Source organism: Lipotes vexillifer, unplaced genomic scaffold (assembly GCF_000442215.2).
Source record: "Lipotes vexillifer unplaced genomic scaffold, Lipotes_vexillifer_v1.1 scaffold652, whole genome shotgun sequence".
Classification (NCBI taxonomy): Eukaryota; Metazoa; Chordata; class Mammalia; order Artiodactyla; family Lipotidae; genus Lipotes; species Lipotes vexillifer.
In genome coordinates, this window is record NW_006779703.1 from 708,455 (window position 1) to 729,443 (window position 20,989).

Here is a 20,989-nt window from a genome sequence, read left to right on the forward strand (position 1 = left end):
ACATCCCTGCATGAAGCATTTTGTAATTAACCGATTTTTTTTTTTTTTTTTTTAAAAAGAACTGTCAAAAAAACCCCTAACCACATTAGGTACTTTCTGCAACTAACTTTGTTTATAAAGGATTAGTATCGATTATAACAGCCCAGATCCTAGTTATGACCTCTCCCTCCCCACCTCCTCTCCTTGTAGGAAATACACGGAGAGACTTGCTGCCTTGTTTATCCCCCTTAGGACCTTTTTTTGGTTCTAAAATTCTCTGCTGCTTTTTGTCCTCAGCCTTCAAGCCTTTCCAGCAAATAAAACTTCAGTTACTCCTCAGTTGGGCGGCCAGTGATTGCTTACAAGTGTGCACGTACATTTTGTTCTAATGCAGTTATCTCTTGCTCAGATTTTGCAAGTTTAAATTTGAGGTCGCTGATCTGTCTGTTGGCATCCCCTAAAGGTTGAAAGAGAAGGAAAATCTGTTAAGCTCTTGGGCTTTGAAAATGTTAAAACAATAGTCACTGGGAACCAAGCCCTTACTTTATAATCGTCTTGCCAATCTGTAAGTCCTGGCCTATGGCCTCACAACTCAGGAGGCGCTCTTTCTCCGCAGCAGGGAGAGCGCCCTTGAGCAAAGAAGGCAAAGAAATGGTAGGGGGAAGGGGGGAGGGGAGAGAGATTGGGGCTGCTTTTGTCCCCGTAAGCCTCTTTCTAGTTTACCGGCACAGAAAAATACCTTCCGATCTCCCCATACAATCAGCAGATCCAAAGACTGTATTCAGCGTAGTAAACGTGGTTTCTAGCAGCGCGTCAGCTGGTGGTACCTTGGTGCATGTTTTGGGGGCACCTGTTCTGTTTCTTAGGCTCAGACAGAAACATCCTTGCTCTGCCCACCCGCCCACCCTTGTTCTAGCCCACAAGGAAACATCTTTGTGCTTCTGTACTCAGAGCTTTTGGGGGGACGTTGGGAACACCGGCCGTTCCTTGCCACGACAGTATTTCTCCTCCCGCATTAGTGCAATAAAAATCGCGCGTGGCAAAGGGATTTCTTCTATACGAGGATTGACATTTACTTTGTAGATCCATCACATGCACGTCCGTCCCGTTTTGTAAGACCCCATCTTCCGGGTGCAGACTGTCTAATCTGATATTCCTCTGTCTCTCTTCCAGCTGCCCTTTGAGTTTCTTAATCTGCAAACATCCACCAATAAAGCACGTTAATTTCTCTATTCTAAATGAGATGAGAGCCTATCAGAAAGGAAGCTGCATGTCACGTAAAAGCCCACACCCCCTAAGCACAATCCGATGTTGCCCTGCAGTTATTTCGTGTGTCTCGAAGGGGCCAGAGAGACAGGGGTTCCGTAATGAAGCGGGAGAGAAATGTAGTAAGACATTACAATCCACCAGGAAGATGGGGGGTGGTCTCTCCCGTTTCATAAAGGAACAAACCCAAATAAATAAATGAAAAACCTTGTGCCAGTTAGTACTCTTCTTAGAAAGTAATAGTCGTATACAGGATGAAAATGGACTTACATTTACTGAAACAGGCATGCATTATTTTGTAACTCTGGGTGAGAAGTTATTTCTAAGGCTGAAGTTCCTCTCGAATTCAGGAGCAGATTTTCCATAAAACAGTTCTGAGTGTTTATCTACAAGTTCATAAATCAGTACACGATTCACCTTTGCTTTATTCACTAAAAAGCCAGGAAGGGCCACCTGGAGCCTTCCAGGCACAGCAGTGCTGTCCCCAACAGAACTCAAACAGGTTGTAGGTTTGCCACCTGCAGAGAGCTGGCCTCTGCAAAGCTTTCTCCCCTCTGAGAGAGACACACGCACACACAGTAGCTGGAATTGCAGTTAACAGCCGTGACTGTAGAATCTTCTGCCATGTAATGGGGTGTCTCCCAGCCCTTGTTCTGTTAACCTCTAATCTCTGCGGACTTGTTGGAAGTCCCCCCACACACCGACAGGAGCAGAGCAGACCCCCAGTGACATACAAACCATCGGTGCGTGCTGCTTTAAGAAAACAAGTACAGAATTACCATGGACGTATGTTTTTAAAAGATCACAGGCACTTCGTGAGAATCCTCCCACCACATTTAGTGCCTTACCCAATTTTGAAAGAAATCTTCAAATCTTGTAAAAAGCGAGGCAAATACCTTTGATTAGGCTTACGCGGGAAAACGAGAAAAATCGAGCTTCCTTAGAAAGTGACGGTGGAATAATTTAATACTACCCTGCTAAAGACCAAATAGGACAACTGTGTAGTATTTCTTGAGGTAGGAGAGGTCAAGGAAGGTAAACTATAGTTAAAACAACTCGGATCAGCTGTAACAAAGAAATACCTGCTGGAGAGGTGTGCTGACCACTGGGAGATTACAAAACTGACTTGTACAGGCCAGTGGAAGAGGAAGGGTGTTGGAATGTCTGGGGAACACCCTTGCCTCTCAATGCTTCATCTAGGCCTTCTACATAAATCTTTATTTTAAGCAGCAATTCATGTAGCATGTACCAAATTCAGACCATGGCCTTGAATCTTTGGGACAACCTCTCGAAATCTGATATGATTTCTGATGTTTTACTTGGATAAGAACATTAAGAACACTGGTTGGCTTGGTAATTATTTTCAGCCACGATGCATCAGGGGTTTCCTGATGAAGCAAGAAGCTAGAATGGGAAGGTTCCCGGTTTCAGGTGCCCCGTTCCAGAACTCGGAAAGTAATAAAAAGATCGTTACCTGTTCCAATAAGCATTCCCGTTCATCAACAAGCCTTTTCAACCTAATATCTAAAGAAATCAGAAAGATACAGGTTTAGGTGACTCCATGGACTCTGCCCCTTTCAGCAGATTGCTAAACTAAAGAAGGAGCATGGGGTTAGTGAAACTGATGATGAAGGTATTATACACGTACCAAGGCGAATGAGGCCACAGACGGGACGGGGGAGGAATTCAGCCAAGGGGGGTGAACTGCGTCAACCTCCCACACATGCTTGTCTCGTCAGGGCAGCGTCCGGCTGCATGCAAACAGGCTAGTCTTCTACTCTGGGTTAGCATGCAAGAGCTCTAGGGCCAAAGCACACTGCAACACAAGATCTCACAAGGCTTCGCGGTTTAACATCATTAGCAAGGTACAAACACACTGAGAATCGGGGGCAAATATCCCCGGCATTTTCGTTAGCCTTGACTTTCCAAGTTTCCATCCCATGAGCGTTGGTCTTCCTCCTTTCTCTCAAAGACTCACCAGTGTCAGAGCTCTGACTCTCCTTACGAACCCTAAGCGTCCTGACAGCACATCCGGTAACCCACTTTGTTGCTATTCTTTTGAGGAAGAACGCAGTAATAACTTAGGTTTCTGTCATTCTTCCCACCCCAGATACAGAAGTTTGCATATACGTAAGCACCTAGAAATCCCCCAGACAACCCTCTGAAGGGGCACTGAGTAATACATTCTCCAGAGTACAGAGAGGAAACCAAGACCCAGGGAGGATTTTAGGGGCAAAATCCTACACCAGTTTCAGGGCAAAATCAGGACGACGTGATGGTGGTGGGTGCTCATGTGTGCTGTGCCCTCACTGTGTGCCAGGCACTGTCCCAGTCACTCACACCACCTCCCGCGAAGCCCTCCAGGTGGGCAGTGCTGCCACGTCCCTCTTCTACGGATGAGGACCCAGGCCCAGCAGCTTTCCTAAGGCCCCAGGGCTGCACCCCTAACCCCTGCACCCACTGTTTTCCTAAGCACAGCCTCTGAGTCGGACTGGACTCCCGGCCTGAGGCTCTTCTACCCGAGGTGGCAGCGCTCTCACAATGCCCGGGTTCTGATTAGCCGTGTGAAATGGAAATAATTCATACAAAACGCACCTTTGTTTTCATTAAAAAAAAAAATCATCTATCCACATTCTAATCCAAGTTACGTGTTTTCGCGAATTGTTTTTCCAAACATCCTAAATTGCTATTTTGAAAGGCACAATAACAAAATAAATGAAAACAGAAAATGTTACCTATAAGATACATTTATAATCCTTTTGAGTTCCATGTTAATTTACATACAGACTGCTTCTGACAGATGTTTTATTCTGTCCCTTCCATAAATGCACCCAACACTGAAACAAAAATTAAAAATAAATTGAAAACCTGGCTCTCTTATTCAATATCACTTTTCATTTTACCTTGTATATTTTATATTCCTATATACAAAAACCACAGGCATCATAAGAAACACTGAATAGATCAGAACGTGATTTGAGGCTCACATATCTATTTACAATTTTATTATTATTTTTCTATTAGAAGACTTCAAATATCTTAGACAGCAAGTAAAAAAAAAAAATGTTAAAATGTAGTAATAGTGCTAACAATAAAAAACAAGAGCAATCTGACCTTAAGTCTTATAGTGAGAATATGAAAAATGGAGAGAGACAAATGGAACTTTTAAGGAAGAGAAATTTTAAAGAAGTGGAAAAGATTAAATAGTTTCAGGAAACTGGAAAAAAGAAAGAAGCAAAATTGTTTGACATAAAGAAAATAAGCACTGAAATAAGTCAGAGAAAGACAGACAGTATATGTTATCACTTATATGTAGAATTTGAAAAATAAAACAAACGAATGAATATAACAAAACAGAAACAGACTCACAGATGGTAACTAGTGGTTACCAGTGGGGAGAGGGAAGGAGGGAGGGGCAAGATGGAGCAGAGGATTAAGAGGTACAAACTGCTATGTATAAAATAAATAAGCTACAGGGGTATATTGTACAGCACAGGAAATATAGTCACTATATTATAATAACTTTAAATAGAGTGTAATCTATAAAAATATTGAAACAAACACTATGTTATACACCTGAAACGAACATAATATTGTAAATCAACTATGCTTCAATAAAAAAAACTCAAAAGAAATGAAAATGAGTACTGCTTATTTTTAGTCTTAAAAGTCAACAAGTCTAACCTGTGACGTGAACAGTGATGCATGACTGGTAATTACTGTGATACTGATCAAGAGTGCTGCAAACCTATACTCACTAAGCAGCCCTGCTCACCACTGGTCTCTAACACCCAAACGATAAGCATTAAAGAAAATAAAGTCACACTGTCTCGAACTCAGTTTTCTTTTACACTGGGAAGTTATAATCGATTGGCAATCAAAGTTATTTTAGTAACATTGTTAAAGGATTACATTTTTTAAAAATCTGTTTTTTATATATTAAATTCCACCACACTTTCTGGTGTGAACTTTAGAGACCCGTGAAACAAGAAACAAGAAAGGTGGCGAGGCCATACAGACAGTCACGGGGGCAGCAAGCAAGCACCAGGACCCCCAGCCCTGCTCCAGAGGGGCTTGCGTGTTGTGACTGCGTCTGTCCAGGCTGCAAAGGTCAACCACCAGCAACAACCATGGTCACTCAGCACTTACTCTCCAGTGCTTTACTGGGTCTGATCCACATCACCACAATTTCAGAGAGTAAAATGAGACACGGTAAGGGTAAGTAGCTTACTCATAATGATATATTATCAGGAGGATAATTTTCATTCTGTGGGTTAATTTCACCCAATCCTGGGCCTGAGGCCTCCTCTCCCCATTGCAGAGAAAGTCACCTCCCTCCATATTCGCAAAGATAATGATCAGAAGAATGCCATCTCAAGAAATCCACTGAGTGTGGTCCTTTCTCTGATCCCTCCTTGCACTGACTTAATTTGATTATAATCCATGTGGTCAGTTTTCAACTTCCCCAGGGCTAGCCTCCCACGCCAGGATCGCCCCTCCTTCCGGTAAAAGGCAGAACAGGGACAGGCTGCTGAAGAGGCCTGTACAGATGGCAACTCCCTACAGCAGCTGCTGCTTCAGGTCAGCAGAACAGCTGAAGCCTTTCACGTCTCAAAAAATTCGTTTGTCTTTGATGTAAGAGGGGCAGAGAGGGTGAAAGGGAGAGAGCGAAAGCGTTTTTCTCCTGAAAGACTGTCCTCCCTGTATAAGGTCAGCACACTGAATAAGCACATATTCTGAACGGAGCACGCTCACAAACGCCCCTGCCTTTCCTTCTAGAGCCCGGACATTTGGAATGAATCTTACTGTTGTGTTCCCTTGTTTCGATGGCCATGGTGGCATGTCATACAAGGTGGTCTCCTAGAAAAGGAATCTTATCAATGGAAAACAGGAACCCTAAACTGTCTAAACACCCAGAAGCAGCATTCCAGGGTCCTAGTGACAGTGGAAATTTAAATGTTCAGGTCATTAGGTTTTCCACTAATTGGAAATACTCAATGTTATAGAAAGTAGGCAATGCAAGATATTCCACATTCTTAAACACTCTTTTCAAAAATGTCACTGCTTCCCAACCTTTGTATGTTATAAAATAGCCTATAATTCAAAATTCTCAGTTACCTTTCCCTATTTTTTACAGAAACTCATAGTTATACTTACATACTTTGGAAGGAAGATTAACATTTTACATACAGTAGCCACGTTCTGGTTTGGGGTTGAAAACTAGCCCAGCTTTTTGATTTAAAGTATCAGTGATCGGTGCTTTTCTCTGTTCTGCATTAGAGTGAAACCTCAGTGGTCCAGGTTCCTCTGGGGCTGTGGCTGACAGGTCACCTTTTGATTCTTTTCTGAGCCTGGATTGTTTGACATTTGCGATCCTTCCAAATTGCCTTATATACTTCCACGCCTTCCTACACTGAATATACCAAAGGTAACCATTTCTTGATAACTCAGGGGGCTTCACGTGCACATTAATTACTGTGTGGGGCTGTAATATCATCTCGCCCTCGGAGCAGAGTAATTGATGTGCATAATGAAGGCTCTTAGATTATCAGGGATGGTTTGGTTCTTCAGAATCCTTATCTTCTTTTTTGCTGACTTTCCAATTCTCTGCTGCTTCCACTAGAGGGTGGGTCCTACGTGCTTGCTCACGGGCAGAGCACCTTCCATATAGGAAGTGATCTTACATGTTTATTGATTAAATGAGGGATGAACACTTGAGACTGCTGGCTGGCTGGCTGGAGGGATGGGAAGCCTATAATAATGCCCTTAAATGTGCTGTCGAATAACACGGGAAAGAAAGGAAAGAACTTAAAATGGTTTGATGATCTCACCACTGAGTGAGTTTGGCTGTTGAATCACTTCCCCAGAGGCCCTTAAAAGTAGGAAGGAGAGCTGTTCCCAACGTGCATTGCGGTATGAACGCAGCTTTGCTAAAGTTATAGATACCAACTTTAAAGTCCTTTGCAGCCCTTGGACTTGATTCTCTAGCAAGTCCCATAGTTTTCTATTTATATGGCACAAGTGGAGAGAACTGAGCAGTTAGTTCCATTATCCTCTGCTTCGGGACACTTATGCAGAAATAGTCAATGTTTATTTGAAATTCTCATCAACCTCTTCAAAACATTCTAATAAGCATTGGCACCTGTAAGCAAAGCAACAAGATGGAGACCTTTCTCAGCTGGGCTCTTCATCACAACCACAGACCACAGGAGATTCTATGAGGAAAGATCTTACTCAAGGATGGTCCAACACTAGTCCCAGTCCAGACGCCGGGAGAGAAGCTCTTCACTACTGACAATGGATATTACGCATGAGTCCTCCATAGAACCCCAATTGGGAATTAGCAACCCAGAAGGAGATAAAAGTAGATTAAAGATGATATTATGTAGCCAGTCAGAATTCAAGCAGCACAAGAGTGACCACGGGCTTGTAAAACTATAAAATGTTTTTATTTCAAATTTTGTGGAGGTATTGGTCATTTTTGCACTCAATTATATCTTGTAACAATAATACGAAGTCATATGGTCTCATAAAGTGTCAACAGCATTCAAACTGTACATTCCCCTGTAATTTTAATATTCTATAATGGTTTTTTATTTAACTTTACAATTACTTTTAAAATGTTTCTTTATATAGAAAATATATATCTTGTTCAGGAAGATCAAAACAAGAAATTTCTGGTAAGAATATACTGAAAAACAACAAATGAAAATATTTATACCAGAATACCAAGTGATTCAACTATTTAAAATATCCTGTTAGAGTCTGATCAGAAGTTTGCACAAGAATAGCATCCTTTTGTCTTGCTCTACTGAGTAATGATTAGACAAATACAAAGAGAAGTAATTTTAAGGTTAAAAAAATAAATTTTAGAAATGATTCTCCCTAGCCAAATACTGCAGTAGGAAATGCAATTACGACACGTATCTCTTACAGAAAAAAATTTAAGAAAAAAAGAAGTCTTTGTATAAAATGACTTTGGTACATAATTGTCACGAAGTCAAAATCTCCTACAAAATAAATTCAGGTGTCCTCAAGAATGAGATCCAAAAGTATTGGTCTGAGATAAAATACTTATATGAGGTAAAGGCAAGTAAGCTACCCCTAGTGCTGTAAGATGTTTATTTGCTATCCCTGACATGATTAATTACTGTCCTAACATGCAAATCTCATCACTCAGTGACCTATATGCTGTTTGGCCGTTTCTGTACTTTTTAAATAAAATACCATACGGGTTATATTATACGTATCAAGATCAAATATGAAAGCACATACATTTAAATGAGACACACCTTCATTTAAATCACTCATAATGTGGGAATCTCAGGATACTATTTGGTCACTTCAATTAGATTTTGATACATTTGGTCAAGAATATGCACATTCATATCAGCTTAAGGCCAAAGCTAAATATTTTGATGCTGATTTTAAGCAGAAATAAAACAGTGTACATTATTGTTTGATGCTCTCGGAATGCTCTCTATTAGAACTAACTCCAATAACAGAAGTGTCCTTCTCATCTGGGTGATAAGCCTAGTGATGAAATAGAAATCTACAGGTAACAGTCTATAGCCTCGAGGATTAGATAACTTGGTGGTGCACTGTCATTCGGTGCGTCTATACCAATCTAGAACATTTTCTGCGGCTCACCGGTGGAGTCTCTCCCAGTTGGACTTGCTGTGCAGTCCTGGTCCCTCCCTGAGACCCCGCCTCAACCTACGACAAGCTACAGTCCTCTTTGTTTCTGCCCTTCCCGTGTCCACCTGTCATCTCTTCCTTGCTTTCTGAATGAAAGTCCCCCACCTCGCCTGCTGGTGCCACGTCATCATTTTCTAGACTAACGCTGTCTGAAACCTTCCTGACTGTCTGACCTCGGTTTTCTGATGTCACATGCTCTTCTGTACCTTCTGTTTGACAGGCATCGTTAATGTTCTTTGAGGGACCTTCACCTAGGAGCAGGGTGCTGCTTGGCACTTCCTCACTGTCTGGACCTGGAGGACGGCTGGGAGCGGTGCCATCTTCCTCAGCATCATCTTTTCTAGCACCTTCCTCTAATTCTTTATTACTGGCACTGGTGCCTGATGACTGAACTGCATTATCTTCAAAATCCAACGTGTCTCCATCAGCTGCTGCTTTCCTTGTCTTAGTGTTTACACCAAAATCGTCCTGGTGAAGTCCTCCAACCAACTCAGTTTTGGGATCTTCTGGACCATCGGCGTGTTCACTGCTTCCTACCGCAGCGTCCTGTTTCGGGTTTTTAGTGACCTCATCTTGTGCTTCCACAACTGGCTTTTTGTCAGTAAATTCTACCTGCTCTTCTTTCACTTCACTTAAACCTGCGTTTTGAAATGTTAACTCTTTCTGAACATCTTTGGTTTCTACAGGCGCTGGTGATTTTTTCTTCTTGTTTTTCTTTTTCTTGTTCTTTGTTTTCTTGGGCGACGAATCCAGTGCCTCTCCCTGTGGCTCATTCTTTTCCTCATCAGGCTCTTTCACGTCTAGGGGTTCACTTTCAGCATCTACCGTACTTGGACCTGTCACCTCCTGAGGGCTGCTTCTGGCTTCTGGAGAACAAGGAATGGCTTGGACTTCCAGCTCGATTGGTTTCTCATTCCTTAATTTTCTTCCTTTACCCTCCCCTTCACTGTTCTCCCCACCTACCTCCGTGCTCTGAATTGGGACCTCCTTGGGCTCAGCTACCTCCTGGTCGGTGAGTTCTTTCTCTAAATCATGCCCTGAGCTTGGGTCCAAGCCTTCTGGAGCATCTACCTCACACTTTTCACGGTGACTCACTGTGTCAGCGACACCCCTTGGAGGACTTGAGGCTACAGTGCCCACCTGCTCCCCCAACCCAGTGAGCCCTGCCTCCGGCACAGCCTCTGTGGGGTTCCCACTCTGCTCCCCAGTGTCTGCACTGCTCTCCCTTCCAATGCGCAAAGGAGCACGTTCCTGACGTGGTCCTATGCTAATCTCTTCCAAGTTGGTTTCAAAATCTTCCTGCTTTTCTTTTTCCCACTGTTCTGCAGGTTCTTTACTTTGGTTTTTGATATCCAAGGCGTTACTGCTGCCCTGCCCAATCCTAGGACCTGGGATTTCACCATCTAGTTCACTGTTTATGACCTCACTTGACTCAACCTGCTGTGTGCTTTCAAAGAAGGAAGTGTTCTCCAGAATTTGGCTTTGAACCTGTTCCTCGTTCTCAGAATTTACTAACGTTCCTGGGGAGGGGGCACTGTCTTCAGAGGTTTTCCGGTCCTCGGCATTGTCACCAGGATGTAACACCTCTGTGTCCACACAGTCCTTTCCTGGGTCCGCTTTCTGCTGTCTTTGCTCAGTGTTCTGCAAGATTTCTCTTTTCCCCTCATTCTCCACCATTTCATCTTTCACCTCCACTTCATTGGCTCTTCCTAAAAGACCATTGAGAAAATTGAAGGGACCCCATGATGTGGTTGACCACACAACATATATTACAATGTAAACACATGTTCTCTTTCCCAGCCAACCCCGCTCCTAAAGAGAGAGAGCCATCAGAGAAGCACACGGACAGAAGCCTTTGCCAGTTCTGTGCGGCAAAGCAGCCATCGCGTTAGCAAATGTTGGATCAGCGGAGGCCACTGCCACCATGTCAAAGGCAAGAGTGGCTGCTGGTGCCACCTGGGGTGAACTGACTTTCAAAGGTGAAGTTAAGTTTTAACAAATAAGAAAGAGCTCTGGATCAGGCAGCCAAACTCTCCAAGATGAGGGGATTCAGAAGGACGGAAGGTTTCATGGTCCCCATTCTCATTTCTGGATGCACACAGGGACCACTCCTACTTTTCCAGCTGTCAAACTGCACTGAATATTATGCAGCTCTGAGAGCAGCTTTCAGATAATTTTTAAAAGAAACATTCAGGGCTTCCCTGGTGGCGCAGTGGTTGAGAGTCCGCCTGCTGATGCAGGGGATGCGGGTTCGTGCCCCGGTCCGGGAAGATCCCACATGCTGCGGAGCGGCTGGGCCCGTGAGCCACGGCCGCTGAGCCTGCGCGTCTGGAGCCTGTGCTCCGCAATGGGAGAGGCCACAGCGGTGAGAGGCCCGCGTACCACAAAAGAACAAAAACAAAAACAAAAAAACGAAAAAAAACACATGGAGACCACTTACAAAGTTGACGTTTCTAGTTCTTTAAGTGTTCATTACACAACAGTTATCAAGGATTTATAAGATGTATATTTGAACAAGAGCAGCATGATAAATTCTAGCTGCTCAGGTAGGGAACATAAAGGTAGGATGGACATTCATCAGTTTATCTTCCCTCAGCAACTCTGACACAATGAAAAGAGCTGTGTTGCTTGAATAGTCATCAGGGTAATGAGGCACCTTCCCGGAAAGCCAGTCCTGGGAAGCTGGGGCCTACAGGTTTCTTCATGTCCATGAAGAACCTTCCAAGTGGAAACTACAGCCATGGTCCCTGACCTTATCCCAGCCTCACCGTGAAAAGCTGGAAACGGTTGCGAGCGAGGCCTTATTTGCTGGCTACAACTTCAGGCGGCCCACCACACGCAGAAGGTTTATGCCAAAGCCAAGTATATTACGACAAATATTAATTGGTGAATCTTTTCAGATATCTGAAAACTGTGTAAAATATTCCTACAATATATTGGGTTTCCCAATTTACGTTCTTTCAGAAGCAAAAATGTGACATACAAAGGAACATCACCTCTGACAAAGGGGCGGACGTTTTCAGACTCTTGCTGGTAAGGAAAGCCCTCCGCAACGACCACACTCACCACCCAGGGCTCCCCGTCCATCTCACCTACACCCAGGGCTACTTGTCCATCTGCTGTCCACAGGCACGTCAGACTCTCAGAACGCTTAATGATGCACAGGATTTGCAGCATTGGCTTGCAAATACAGTCAACTAACTTACTTTACGGCTCTGCTATTCTGATCTTTTGACAATTCTGTAACAGAGTAAGTCACAACGCCGTGTTTGGCACATAATTGAAGAAAACCAAATACAACTGAACCGTCAACACGGTCACTTAATTTTGAGATTATTTTCCTTGTATTCACAGTCTCACTGGCAGCTTTGAGAAGCAAAAGAAACGTATTCTTAAGCCATCGGTGGTGAGCACTGAACAGAGGTACATGCCAGACAACACACGTGGGTGATGGCATCGTTTGACAAGGAAGTTCCCATGAAGTGACAGAACGAAGGGCATGCTGGGTGACTGTTAATCGATCAGTGATGATTACGTCAACTCTGCCAATGCGTGGAAGGTGAACCAGTGCTGACTGGAAGACGCAAGGATCAAAGGAAAACAAGTACTTACCTAGCGTCCCATCCCCTGTTGCCTTGAGGGCATTTAACTCTTCCTTTGTCATCTTTGTAGAACCTTGGTAGCCAACATTATTTAGAGGGTCTGAAGTCTCTCCATGGGTAGCTGCTTCTGAATTTAGGATTATTCCATGTTTCTGGGAATAAAAACAGGCTCAGCGTAATACTCACTAAGTGATATTAGGTTAAACTTTCTTTTATAAATAACAATTTAAAAAACCCCTATTTTTCCCTAAGCAGAGGAAAACTCTAGACACAGAGGAGCGCTAGGCTGCACCCCTGTACATATTCTATCAACACACACTGATCTGGGATGTCTTCCTCCAAGGGTTATTCTCCCTTACATGTTCCCATCCACGTCTTAGTGTGCTGGTGACAAAACACTTTCCTTGGGCATCCTTTTTCACTGTAGGCTGCCAGAAAGCGGAGCAACACGCAAATCACTATAAAGTGGTCTTTACCTCTAAAACCCCGGCTGTGTTCTTTAAAAGGATGGAGATAAAGAAATATGTACGTGTTCTGAGAGGAATGATCAAACTTGGCTGGAAGGTTTGTTATAGTCAAAAGAAATGCAATTCGTGCTCACCACACAGCAAAACACTTTAAACCCAGCGACGCTTCACAACGCCAGGACGCCCCCCTCACCCGGGATCACCCCCTCCCTTACCCGCTCCTGCCGCCCATAGCTCTTTCTCTTCTGCTTGGAGGAATTCCCAACCCTGTACTCACACCCTGGCTAGAAGCAGCACTGCGAATCTGAGCTCTAAGCCTGTTCCCTGCTGGCTTAATGCTCTGGCCTTGACCCTTCATTATAAGTAGCTGACATTGGCGATGCACGCGCCAGCCCGTGGCCATACCCCCTAGACTCAACACCACCTTCTAGGGTGCCGAGAGTCCACCCAGAGCTCTGACCCCCGCTGCTGCCCGTTGGTTTATTTTACTCAGTTTCCAGCCAGCAGCTGAAGACCCCTCGACATGGCCCAGACAGAACTTCCCTACCATCCACGGGGTCTCCAAGTCTAACTAGCGTCAGCCACGCCACTGTCCAGCTACAGAGGTCCTTATGTTCGAGACTTTAATGTAAGAAAGAAACACATTCTCTAACTTGGAGTAACGTCCTGGAGAATTTACTGGTGAGCCTGAGAAAAAATTTAGACAGCCTATCAAAAGAATTCTTGGAAATCAGAGTTGCTTCCAAGATCAGATATGCCTAGAAACATCTAAAGACAATCGGCACACCCCGCAGAATCTACCCTGACTTCACATGTCTCTTTGGGGTCAGTTAACCCACGATTTGATTTTATTAACAGAACTAAACTCAACGACATAAAATCAATGAACGCCACTGTCCACACACATTCATCCTTGAGAATCCTGGAATTTGCTGTTGTCGCCTGGATTTTTACAAACTGTACTTTGGCTTCTCATACCTTTAGTTCCTCTTTCAGCATGACAGCTTCTTCTCTAAGATCGTCTCGTTCGCTCCTTACGGAATCAAAGAACTCTTTCTGCCTCTCTAACGCCTGAGTGTGCAGCGGAGCAAAGAGAGAGAAGATTCGCACAGGTGAGCGGACGACTTCAGAAGCAGGACTAGGAAGGAGGCTTCTGCTATGTAAAAGGCTAACACCGGCAGGGCATTCGACAGACTATGCTTCAAGATATAAACACAACGCAGTGTTAAGCTCTGCACTTAGTTTACGCCAGCCAAGAAATGTCACTGCGCATGCTCCCTGAAAGACATTAACGTTCTGAAGGATGCTCTCTTTTTTACACCCTCTCCTGGCTTACTCTGCGGTTTCACGGCATAGTTGGAGAAGCAACAGAAGCCATGCACCCATTTAAATGAGGGATAAATAAAGGAAAAGAAGAAACGTTTACAAACCCCCAGTGACAACTATTTTAGTAATTTAGACTATTTTTGTACGTTGATTCTCGGTGTTTGTTGTCACAGATAAACATAAAGTGGTCCTGAGGCAAACACAACGCACACACAGACATGCACACAAAATCTTAAATAAGCGTCGGGGAGTGTATCAAAGTGAAGGCAAGGTGCAGCTTCACGAAGTAAAGGCGCTGACGTTTGCTTCAACGTCTAGAGATTGTTATCAGAGCCGTGTGGAGCGAGTCGCCGTGTTTTGGAAGCCATTTGGCATCGCGGAGCACAGCCGTCACTTTATTAAGCGTGTTCTTTTCTCCCTACTCGTCACTCCTAAATGCAGATGGGCTGCCTCTTCTTTCCCTGTGGAGGGAGAGGGGCTGACATCTCCCTGGGGGGGCTCAAGGTGGGGATGCGTGAGGCACAGCACCTGCCACCTTGCAGCTTCCTCAAAGCCCTTGGAGAAAAAGCCCAGGCAACACGGGACAGGGAATTCCAGGAGGTCTGAGCCTCCACGCATTCCTCACTCCTCTGATCTCTGTGCCGCTGGCTGCTCACAGGCAGGCAGGGAGCCCGGGAATGCTGACCAAAGGAGAATCTCCACATTGGAAGTCCACTTCCAATTTGGAGTTAATGTCAATTTGGGTAAGTTCATGTCGTCTCTCTTTTTATTCGCTTTGTGTCCCACGGGGGTCACATGCAAACTCATACAAGCCTTTTTGCAAACCAAAGATTCTGAAAGCATTCAATTTGCTGAGCAGACTGCCCACTTGAACCGATTTCAAAGACTTGAGAATCCTACCCCTATCTTTTTGTCTTTCCATTCTATTGTTTCCTGAAGATCAGAAATCTCCCTGATATAACTCGCCTGTTTCTGCTGTAGCTGTCGGATTTCCTGAAGAATAGGAACAGATAGAAAGAAAGCAGATACAGGGTTAAGCGGGAAGCAACTCTGCAGTGTAGACATCCCCTGAGCCGGCAAGCGCCCCTGGAGGTCCCAGCACCATTTTTCCTCACTGATCCCGAGTTCGTTCTCAGGATGCTGGGACTTTATCCTTGTCCTTTTCCCCATCTCCAAGTGTGGGAAGAAAACCAGCTGGAGTGAACTTCTCACTTACCGGCACTAGAGTTCTAACCAAATTAAAAAAGTAAAAAATCAAGCCTGTATTAGTTTCTTTTTGTCACTGTAACAAATTATCACAAATTCAGTGGCTTAGAACAACACAAACTTATTTTCTTACAGTTCTGGCGCTCAGAAGTTCAAAATAAGTCTTATGGTGTCCCCAAGGCATGGGCAGGCCTGGGCTCTTTTCTGGAGGCTCGGGGCAGGGGAGAATCTATTTCCGCCTTTTTTTAGCTCCTAGATGTGCTCACAGTCCTTGGTCTGTGGCCGCTTCCTCACGTGGCTCTGACCTCTGCCCCAGTGGTCACATCTCCTATTCTGCCTTTGACTTTCCTGCCTCCTTCTTGCAAGGACCCTTTGGATCACTCTGGGTCCATGCAGATGATACAGGATAATCTCCCATCACAAGGTCCATAACTTAATCACAGCTGCAAAGTCCCTTTGTCTGAGTAAGGTGACATAGTCACAGTTCCAGGGATTAGGACGTGGGCATCTTGGGGGCATTATTTGGTCTGCCACACCTCCTCAAACAAACACAAAACCACCAAAGAATGAGAATCTTCACTAATAAAAGGAACTGTCTCCTCAAGCGAGGCATGGAGAATTCGCCTAAACTCAATTTTCAAGAAAACTGGTAGCTTTAGTAATGACCCAACAAGATGTTCCTAAGTCACACACAAAGAAAAAAAAAAAGAACAGAAAAGAAAAACGGGAAAAACCACTCACCTCAAGCATTTCTTCCCTTTGCTTCAGGGCCTCTTTCACCTCAGCAAACTGAAACTGGAGGGTACTGTGGGCGTGCTTTTCCCTTTCAAATTCCTATAAAGGAGGAAAAGAGCGTTCAAGTTCCAGTGGAATCACATTTTTCTGTCACTCTAGTTCACGTTCTTGTGATTTACCTTTACCTGGAACAAATTACCTGGTACCATGTCATCACAGTTTTCAAGGCCTTTTTTAAAAAATAAATTTATTTATTTGTTTTGTTGTTATTTTTGGCTGTGCTGGGTCTTCGTTGCTGCGCACGGGCTTTCTCTAGTTGTGGCGAGCAGGGGCTACTCTTCGTTGCGGTGCGCGGGCTTCTCATCGCGGTGGCTTCCCTTGTTTCAGAGCGTGGGCTCTAGGTGTGCAGGCTCAGTAGCTGTGGCACAGGGGCTCAGTAGTTGTGGCTCGCGGGCTGTAGAGCGCAGGCTCAGTAGTTGTGGCTCGCGGGCTGTAGAGCGCAGGCTCAGTAGTTGTGGCGCACGGGCTTAGTTGCTTTGCTATGTGTGGGATCTTCCCGGCCCAGGGCTTGAACCTGTGTCCCCTGCATTGGCAGGCGGCTTCTTAACCACTGTGCCACCAGGGAAGCCCTCAAGGCCTTTTTAACAACATGAACCAGTTTCTCTGGATTTTCTAGAAGACACCCCTACGATCTACTGTAAAATTAACCTGAGGACGAACATATGGACACCAAGGGGGGAAAGGGGCGGGGGGGGGCAGTGTGGTGTGGGATGAAATGGGAGATTGTGACTGACATGTATACACTAATAAGTATAAAATGGATGACTAATAAGAACCTGCTGTATAAAAAAATAAATAAAATAAAATTCAAAAATTCAAAAAAAAAACCCTGAGGAGTTGACACAGCTGACAGTATGACCCGATTTCTTTACAGGTAAGCCGTGCCCTGGGAAGGTCCCCCACGCTGTCTGCTGAGGGCCTGGAGGAGGCAGCTTTGCAAAAGAGCGGTAATAAAATCATCCCTGAGTTTGAAATATGCCGATGAATACTCTTTGGGGCAAAAAGGGATGGTCTACCTTGGCAAGTTTATCTCACTAACAGTAGGCGGCCAGCTCTGGACCTCAGAGACAAAACAGAGACAGGCGGGGGAAGCAAAGCCCTTGTCAGCACAAAGCCGCTCCCCCAGTCCAACCCTTCCCTGCATGCAACTCATCCCTGCAACCGGGCAACACGCTCCACTGGTCTCCCACTCGGCTCAGCACAGCAGCGCAGTCCCTAACGATGGTGTGGTACCCACCTAGCTGCCAACAGTTTAGGGAACAGCAGGGAACACCTTCTCTCAATTCGTTACCGGTTATTTTAGAAGGGATTTGACCTTAGCTCACCCCGGCATCATGTGCTCACCCACTTTCTGAAGTCTGGGGGTGATTGGACCCTGCTAGCTGTGACAAAGACATGTCTGTCGGGCTTCGCTTTGTCCATGGTCCCCACCTTGGGTCAACGTTCCAGGATCACCCCATTTCTCTGGAATTAGATTTGGGGCTTCTTGGTCTACTTCCTGATGCCTAAATGAGGGCGTCCTAGGAGTATTTAGAAGGCATTACAGTACTGTTCCACCCAAGTGGGTTCAGAATACGCTCTCTGCTCCTAAATTATGAATTAGTTTCAAAGAAAGCTTTCATGACATCAGGTCTCATGAAAAGTTTCTCCTTTGTTTCAGAGTTCAGTTATCAGGAACTTCATGGACAAAATTCTTCTTTAGCTTCTAACTCAACTACAGTCGGGAAAGGAGGCCCTTGAGTTGTTATGGTATTTGGCTTTAACCCTTGGGATTTAGAGGATATAGCGAGTTAGAAAAATAAAGATAATGACACTCACAAATTAAATTTTCTATTTATCTCAGCAACTCTGAAAAACTGGATAATATTTAGGATTTGACAAACCAACTAATTCCTTAAAGTATGAAGAACAAGTATTCCTTGCTGTCTCACGAAGAACAGCTAAGCCCAGCCTTCACCAAATCAGCCTACTGTCATTAATTTCAACATGTGCTCATGCTTTTTGTTGATAACGTAAGTTAACATATTAATTCCAGTGGTTCTCAAATAAGATTCTACCCTTTTCTGATGTTAATGAAGGTTTTTAATTCTCAAGTGGAGGAACCATGTCTTTTTCCAATCAGCAGAAAACAAACGAATATAATTTTCTTAAAATCCTTGATACTTGCAACTATTTCTCTCTGGTGCTGAGATAACAAAATAAGAATGAAGAAATGTATATTAACAGGAAAATCTTGAAGCATCTAATTGTGCTTTGTCCAAGCATGCTGGGTCTTTCGTAGGCAGGGTTTTTCATGGTTATGATTTTACCTTACATGCAAAACACACAAATGTCCTCCTAGTAAAACTGTCTCTGGTTTACATATTGAAATTGTGCATACCAATATTGCAAGTCCCTCAGCAAAGAGCATGGTATTCTTATTCTTATATGCTTGGGCTTTCAGGGCAAGTGGAGAACTATTGTTTTTAAAAAAAACCACACACACACAAATATATACATACGCATGTATAACATGTAGATACCATATACCAAATAGATATACATACACACACACATATATTCTACCATTCTTACCTATACCGTATGTATATCCTCCCATCCTTATATATACCATTTATATATATAGTCTACTATAATTACATATACCATTTATATACATATGCCTGTGTGTATATATATATTCTCCCATTCTTACATATACCATTTACATGTATATTCTCCCATTCTTACATATATCACTTATATATATATTGTACCATCCTTACATACACCATTTATATATCTATATATTCTCCCGTCCTTACATATAGCGTTTACATATATATACACTCCACCCTTCTTTCTCGCACTAGCACATACTTTGCTTTTCTCCTCGTACTGCCGCCTGGACTCAGCCAGCTGCTCTTCAAGCTCCAGCATCATGTCCTTTAGCGTATCGACCTGGTACATAAAGTTTGTCTTCTCATTGTCTAGCTGAGCGTTGGAAACCATGGCCTTCTTATATTTTTCTTCAACTTCTGCTAGTGAGTCCTGCAGAAAATAGGTCATGTTTTCGAAATTGTAGTAAGGAAACAAAAACACAGATTAGTTCAGTATTTTTAACAAAACCTCCAAAAACGCAGCCCTAAATTTAGACTTTATTTCTTAGAGCAAATGAATCCGAAGAAGAAACACATGGCAATTTGAAATGCCGCAAAAGTCTCCTTTTTCAATTTGCTCCGATTCTCATGACTCAGGAAATTAGTTATTAACTGTGTGTAGGGGTGAAGATAACTTACAGTCATTAGGACAAGGGGGACGCTGGAGGGAAGGGGCTCTGGTCACAGAGGCAGCAGAGCCCTGGCTGTGGGAATCCGATTCTGTAGCCTGCTGTACAGGTGTGTGAAGTAACCACTCAAGACACGTGACCAGAACCTGGGACAGAGCCAGTGCCGGGGAGCGGGGAGTAGAACACCGGCCGCCAGCGGCCCACTGTCCCCACTGGGGCTTATGAACCAGGAAAGGCTTAAGTGCAAGTTCACATGTTCAACCCATAGGAAAACTCAACAAGGTACACAGGCCTCACTGGGTAGGTCCTGGAGAGACAAAGCTCATTCCTTTGAAAAGACAACCAGGGAAAGAGGCCTGCAAAGTAAACATGCCCCCCCCAACCCCGGGGCTCACACACCGGCAGGGCAGGCAACAGAGGACAGCAGCGTGTGGACCCTGAAGCACAGACCAGCGGGAGACGACTCTGAGAGAACACAGAGCAGCATCCCAGGTGCAAAGGACCCTGAGCTACAGAAAGGCGGGCACTGGCGGGTCAGGCGTGTGTCAGGTGCTACCAGGAGGCTCTGCGGAGACCAGCGCGGCTCTTGCCTGCACTTGCAAACCAGGGCAAGGATTCCACGTGGGACCAGTGATTCCTGCACTGCTTCCAGGGCTCTCTTTCCAACTCCAGTAGAAATTGAAAGCCAGAATCTTAATTTCCCCCCTTTTTTAAAGAGCGGTGACAAATAGGAAACTGATTAATTAGTCATGTGATTTGGCGTCCCTGGGGTACCGAACTCAGACTGGTTTGGAGGTACTTTCTCAGGAGCTGAAAAGGAAGGAACAGATTTACCATCTCTTGCTAGACTCACGAGCTGCCCGAGCTGCCCTGTGAAGCCAGAGAATAAAGTCCCTGACGCCCCACCTCACTTCCAGGGAGCCTGGCAGCTCAATTTCCTGGTCGGCACAATGCAGTAATTCCACTTGCTACGAGTACCCTGTATTTCCTCAAATAAATCCAAGAAGATACACTTTGAGACATTGCTTTGGTTAGTAAAATGGCGCAGTATGCAAATAACGTGTGTGTTTCAAAGGCACAGCAACAGAACTTTCTTATCGGGAGACATCGGGTGTTTTGAGAAGCAAATTAAGTTCAAGCAGTCCTTGTATGTAAGGACTGCGGAAAGTGAAGAAACCCAAAATCCTTCAAGTGTAGGGTATGCTTCTGTGGGAAACGAGAAACTGGTTTTAAGCCAGGTGTGGTGGGGAGGTGAGTCCAAGACATGCACCAGGAAACATGTTAGTAACATTTGCTAATGAGGGGTTACAATTTTCGAGTCTTGGTTTCAAAGCTGCCTCTGGGAAAACCCTGGGCACACCCACCCGTGCTACTAGCATTCC

The 20,989-nt window shown here is 44.4% G+C and overlaps 1 protein-coding gene across 5 annotated transcripts in view; it reads right to left on the reverse strand.

The window, feature by feature from the left end:
• Nucleotides 1-20,989, reverse strand: part of LRRFIP1 (LRR binding FLII interacting protein 1) — a 149,920-nt gene that overhangs the window by 3,542 nt on the left and 125,389 nt on the right. For 3 of the 5 annotated variants that reach the window (XM_007452904.1, XM_007452903.1, XM_007452902.1), the window contains 5 exons: nt 19,199-19,369; nt 16,286-16,378; nt 12,556-12,697; nt 10,356-10,652; nt 8,962-10,205 (listed from right to left, as the gene is read on the reverse strand). In XM_007452904.1, the coding sequence (XP_007452966.1) occupies nt 8,962-10,205; nt 10,356-10,652; nt 12,556-12,697; nt 16,286-16,378; nt 19,199-19,369 (1,947 nt within the window). Of the gene's footprint in view, nt 1-356; nt 437-1,055; nt 1,174-2,719; nt 2,770-8,961; nt 10,206-10,355; nt 10,653-12,555; nt 12,698-13,990; nt 14,084-15,238; nt 15,332-16,285; nt 16,379-19,198; nt 19,370-20,989 lie in introns of those variants that run through there. The other 2 variants (XM_007452905.1, XM_007452906.1) reach the window with 2 other exon arrangements.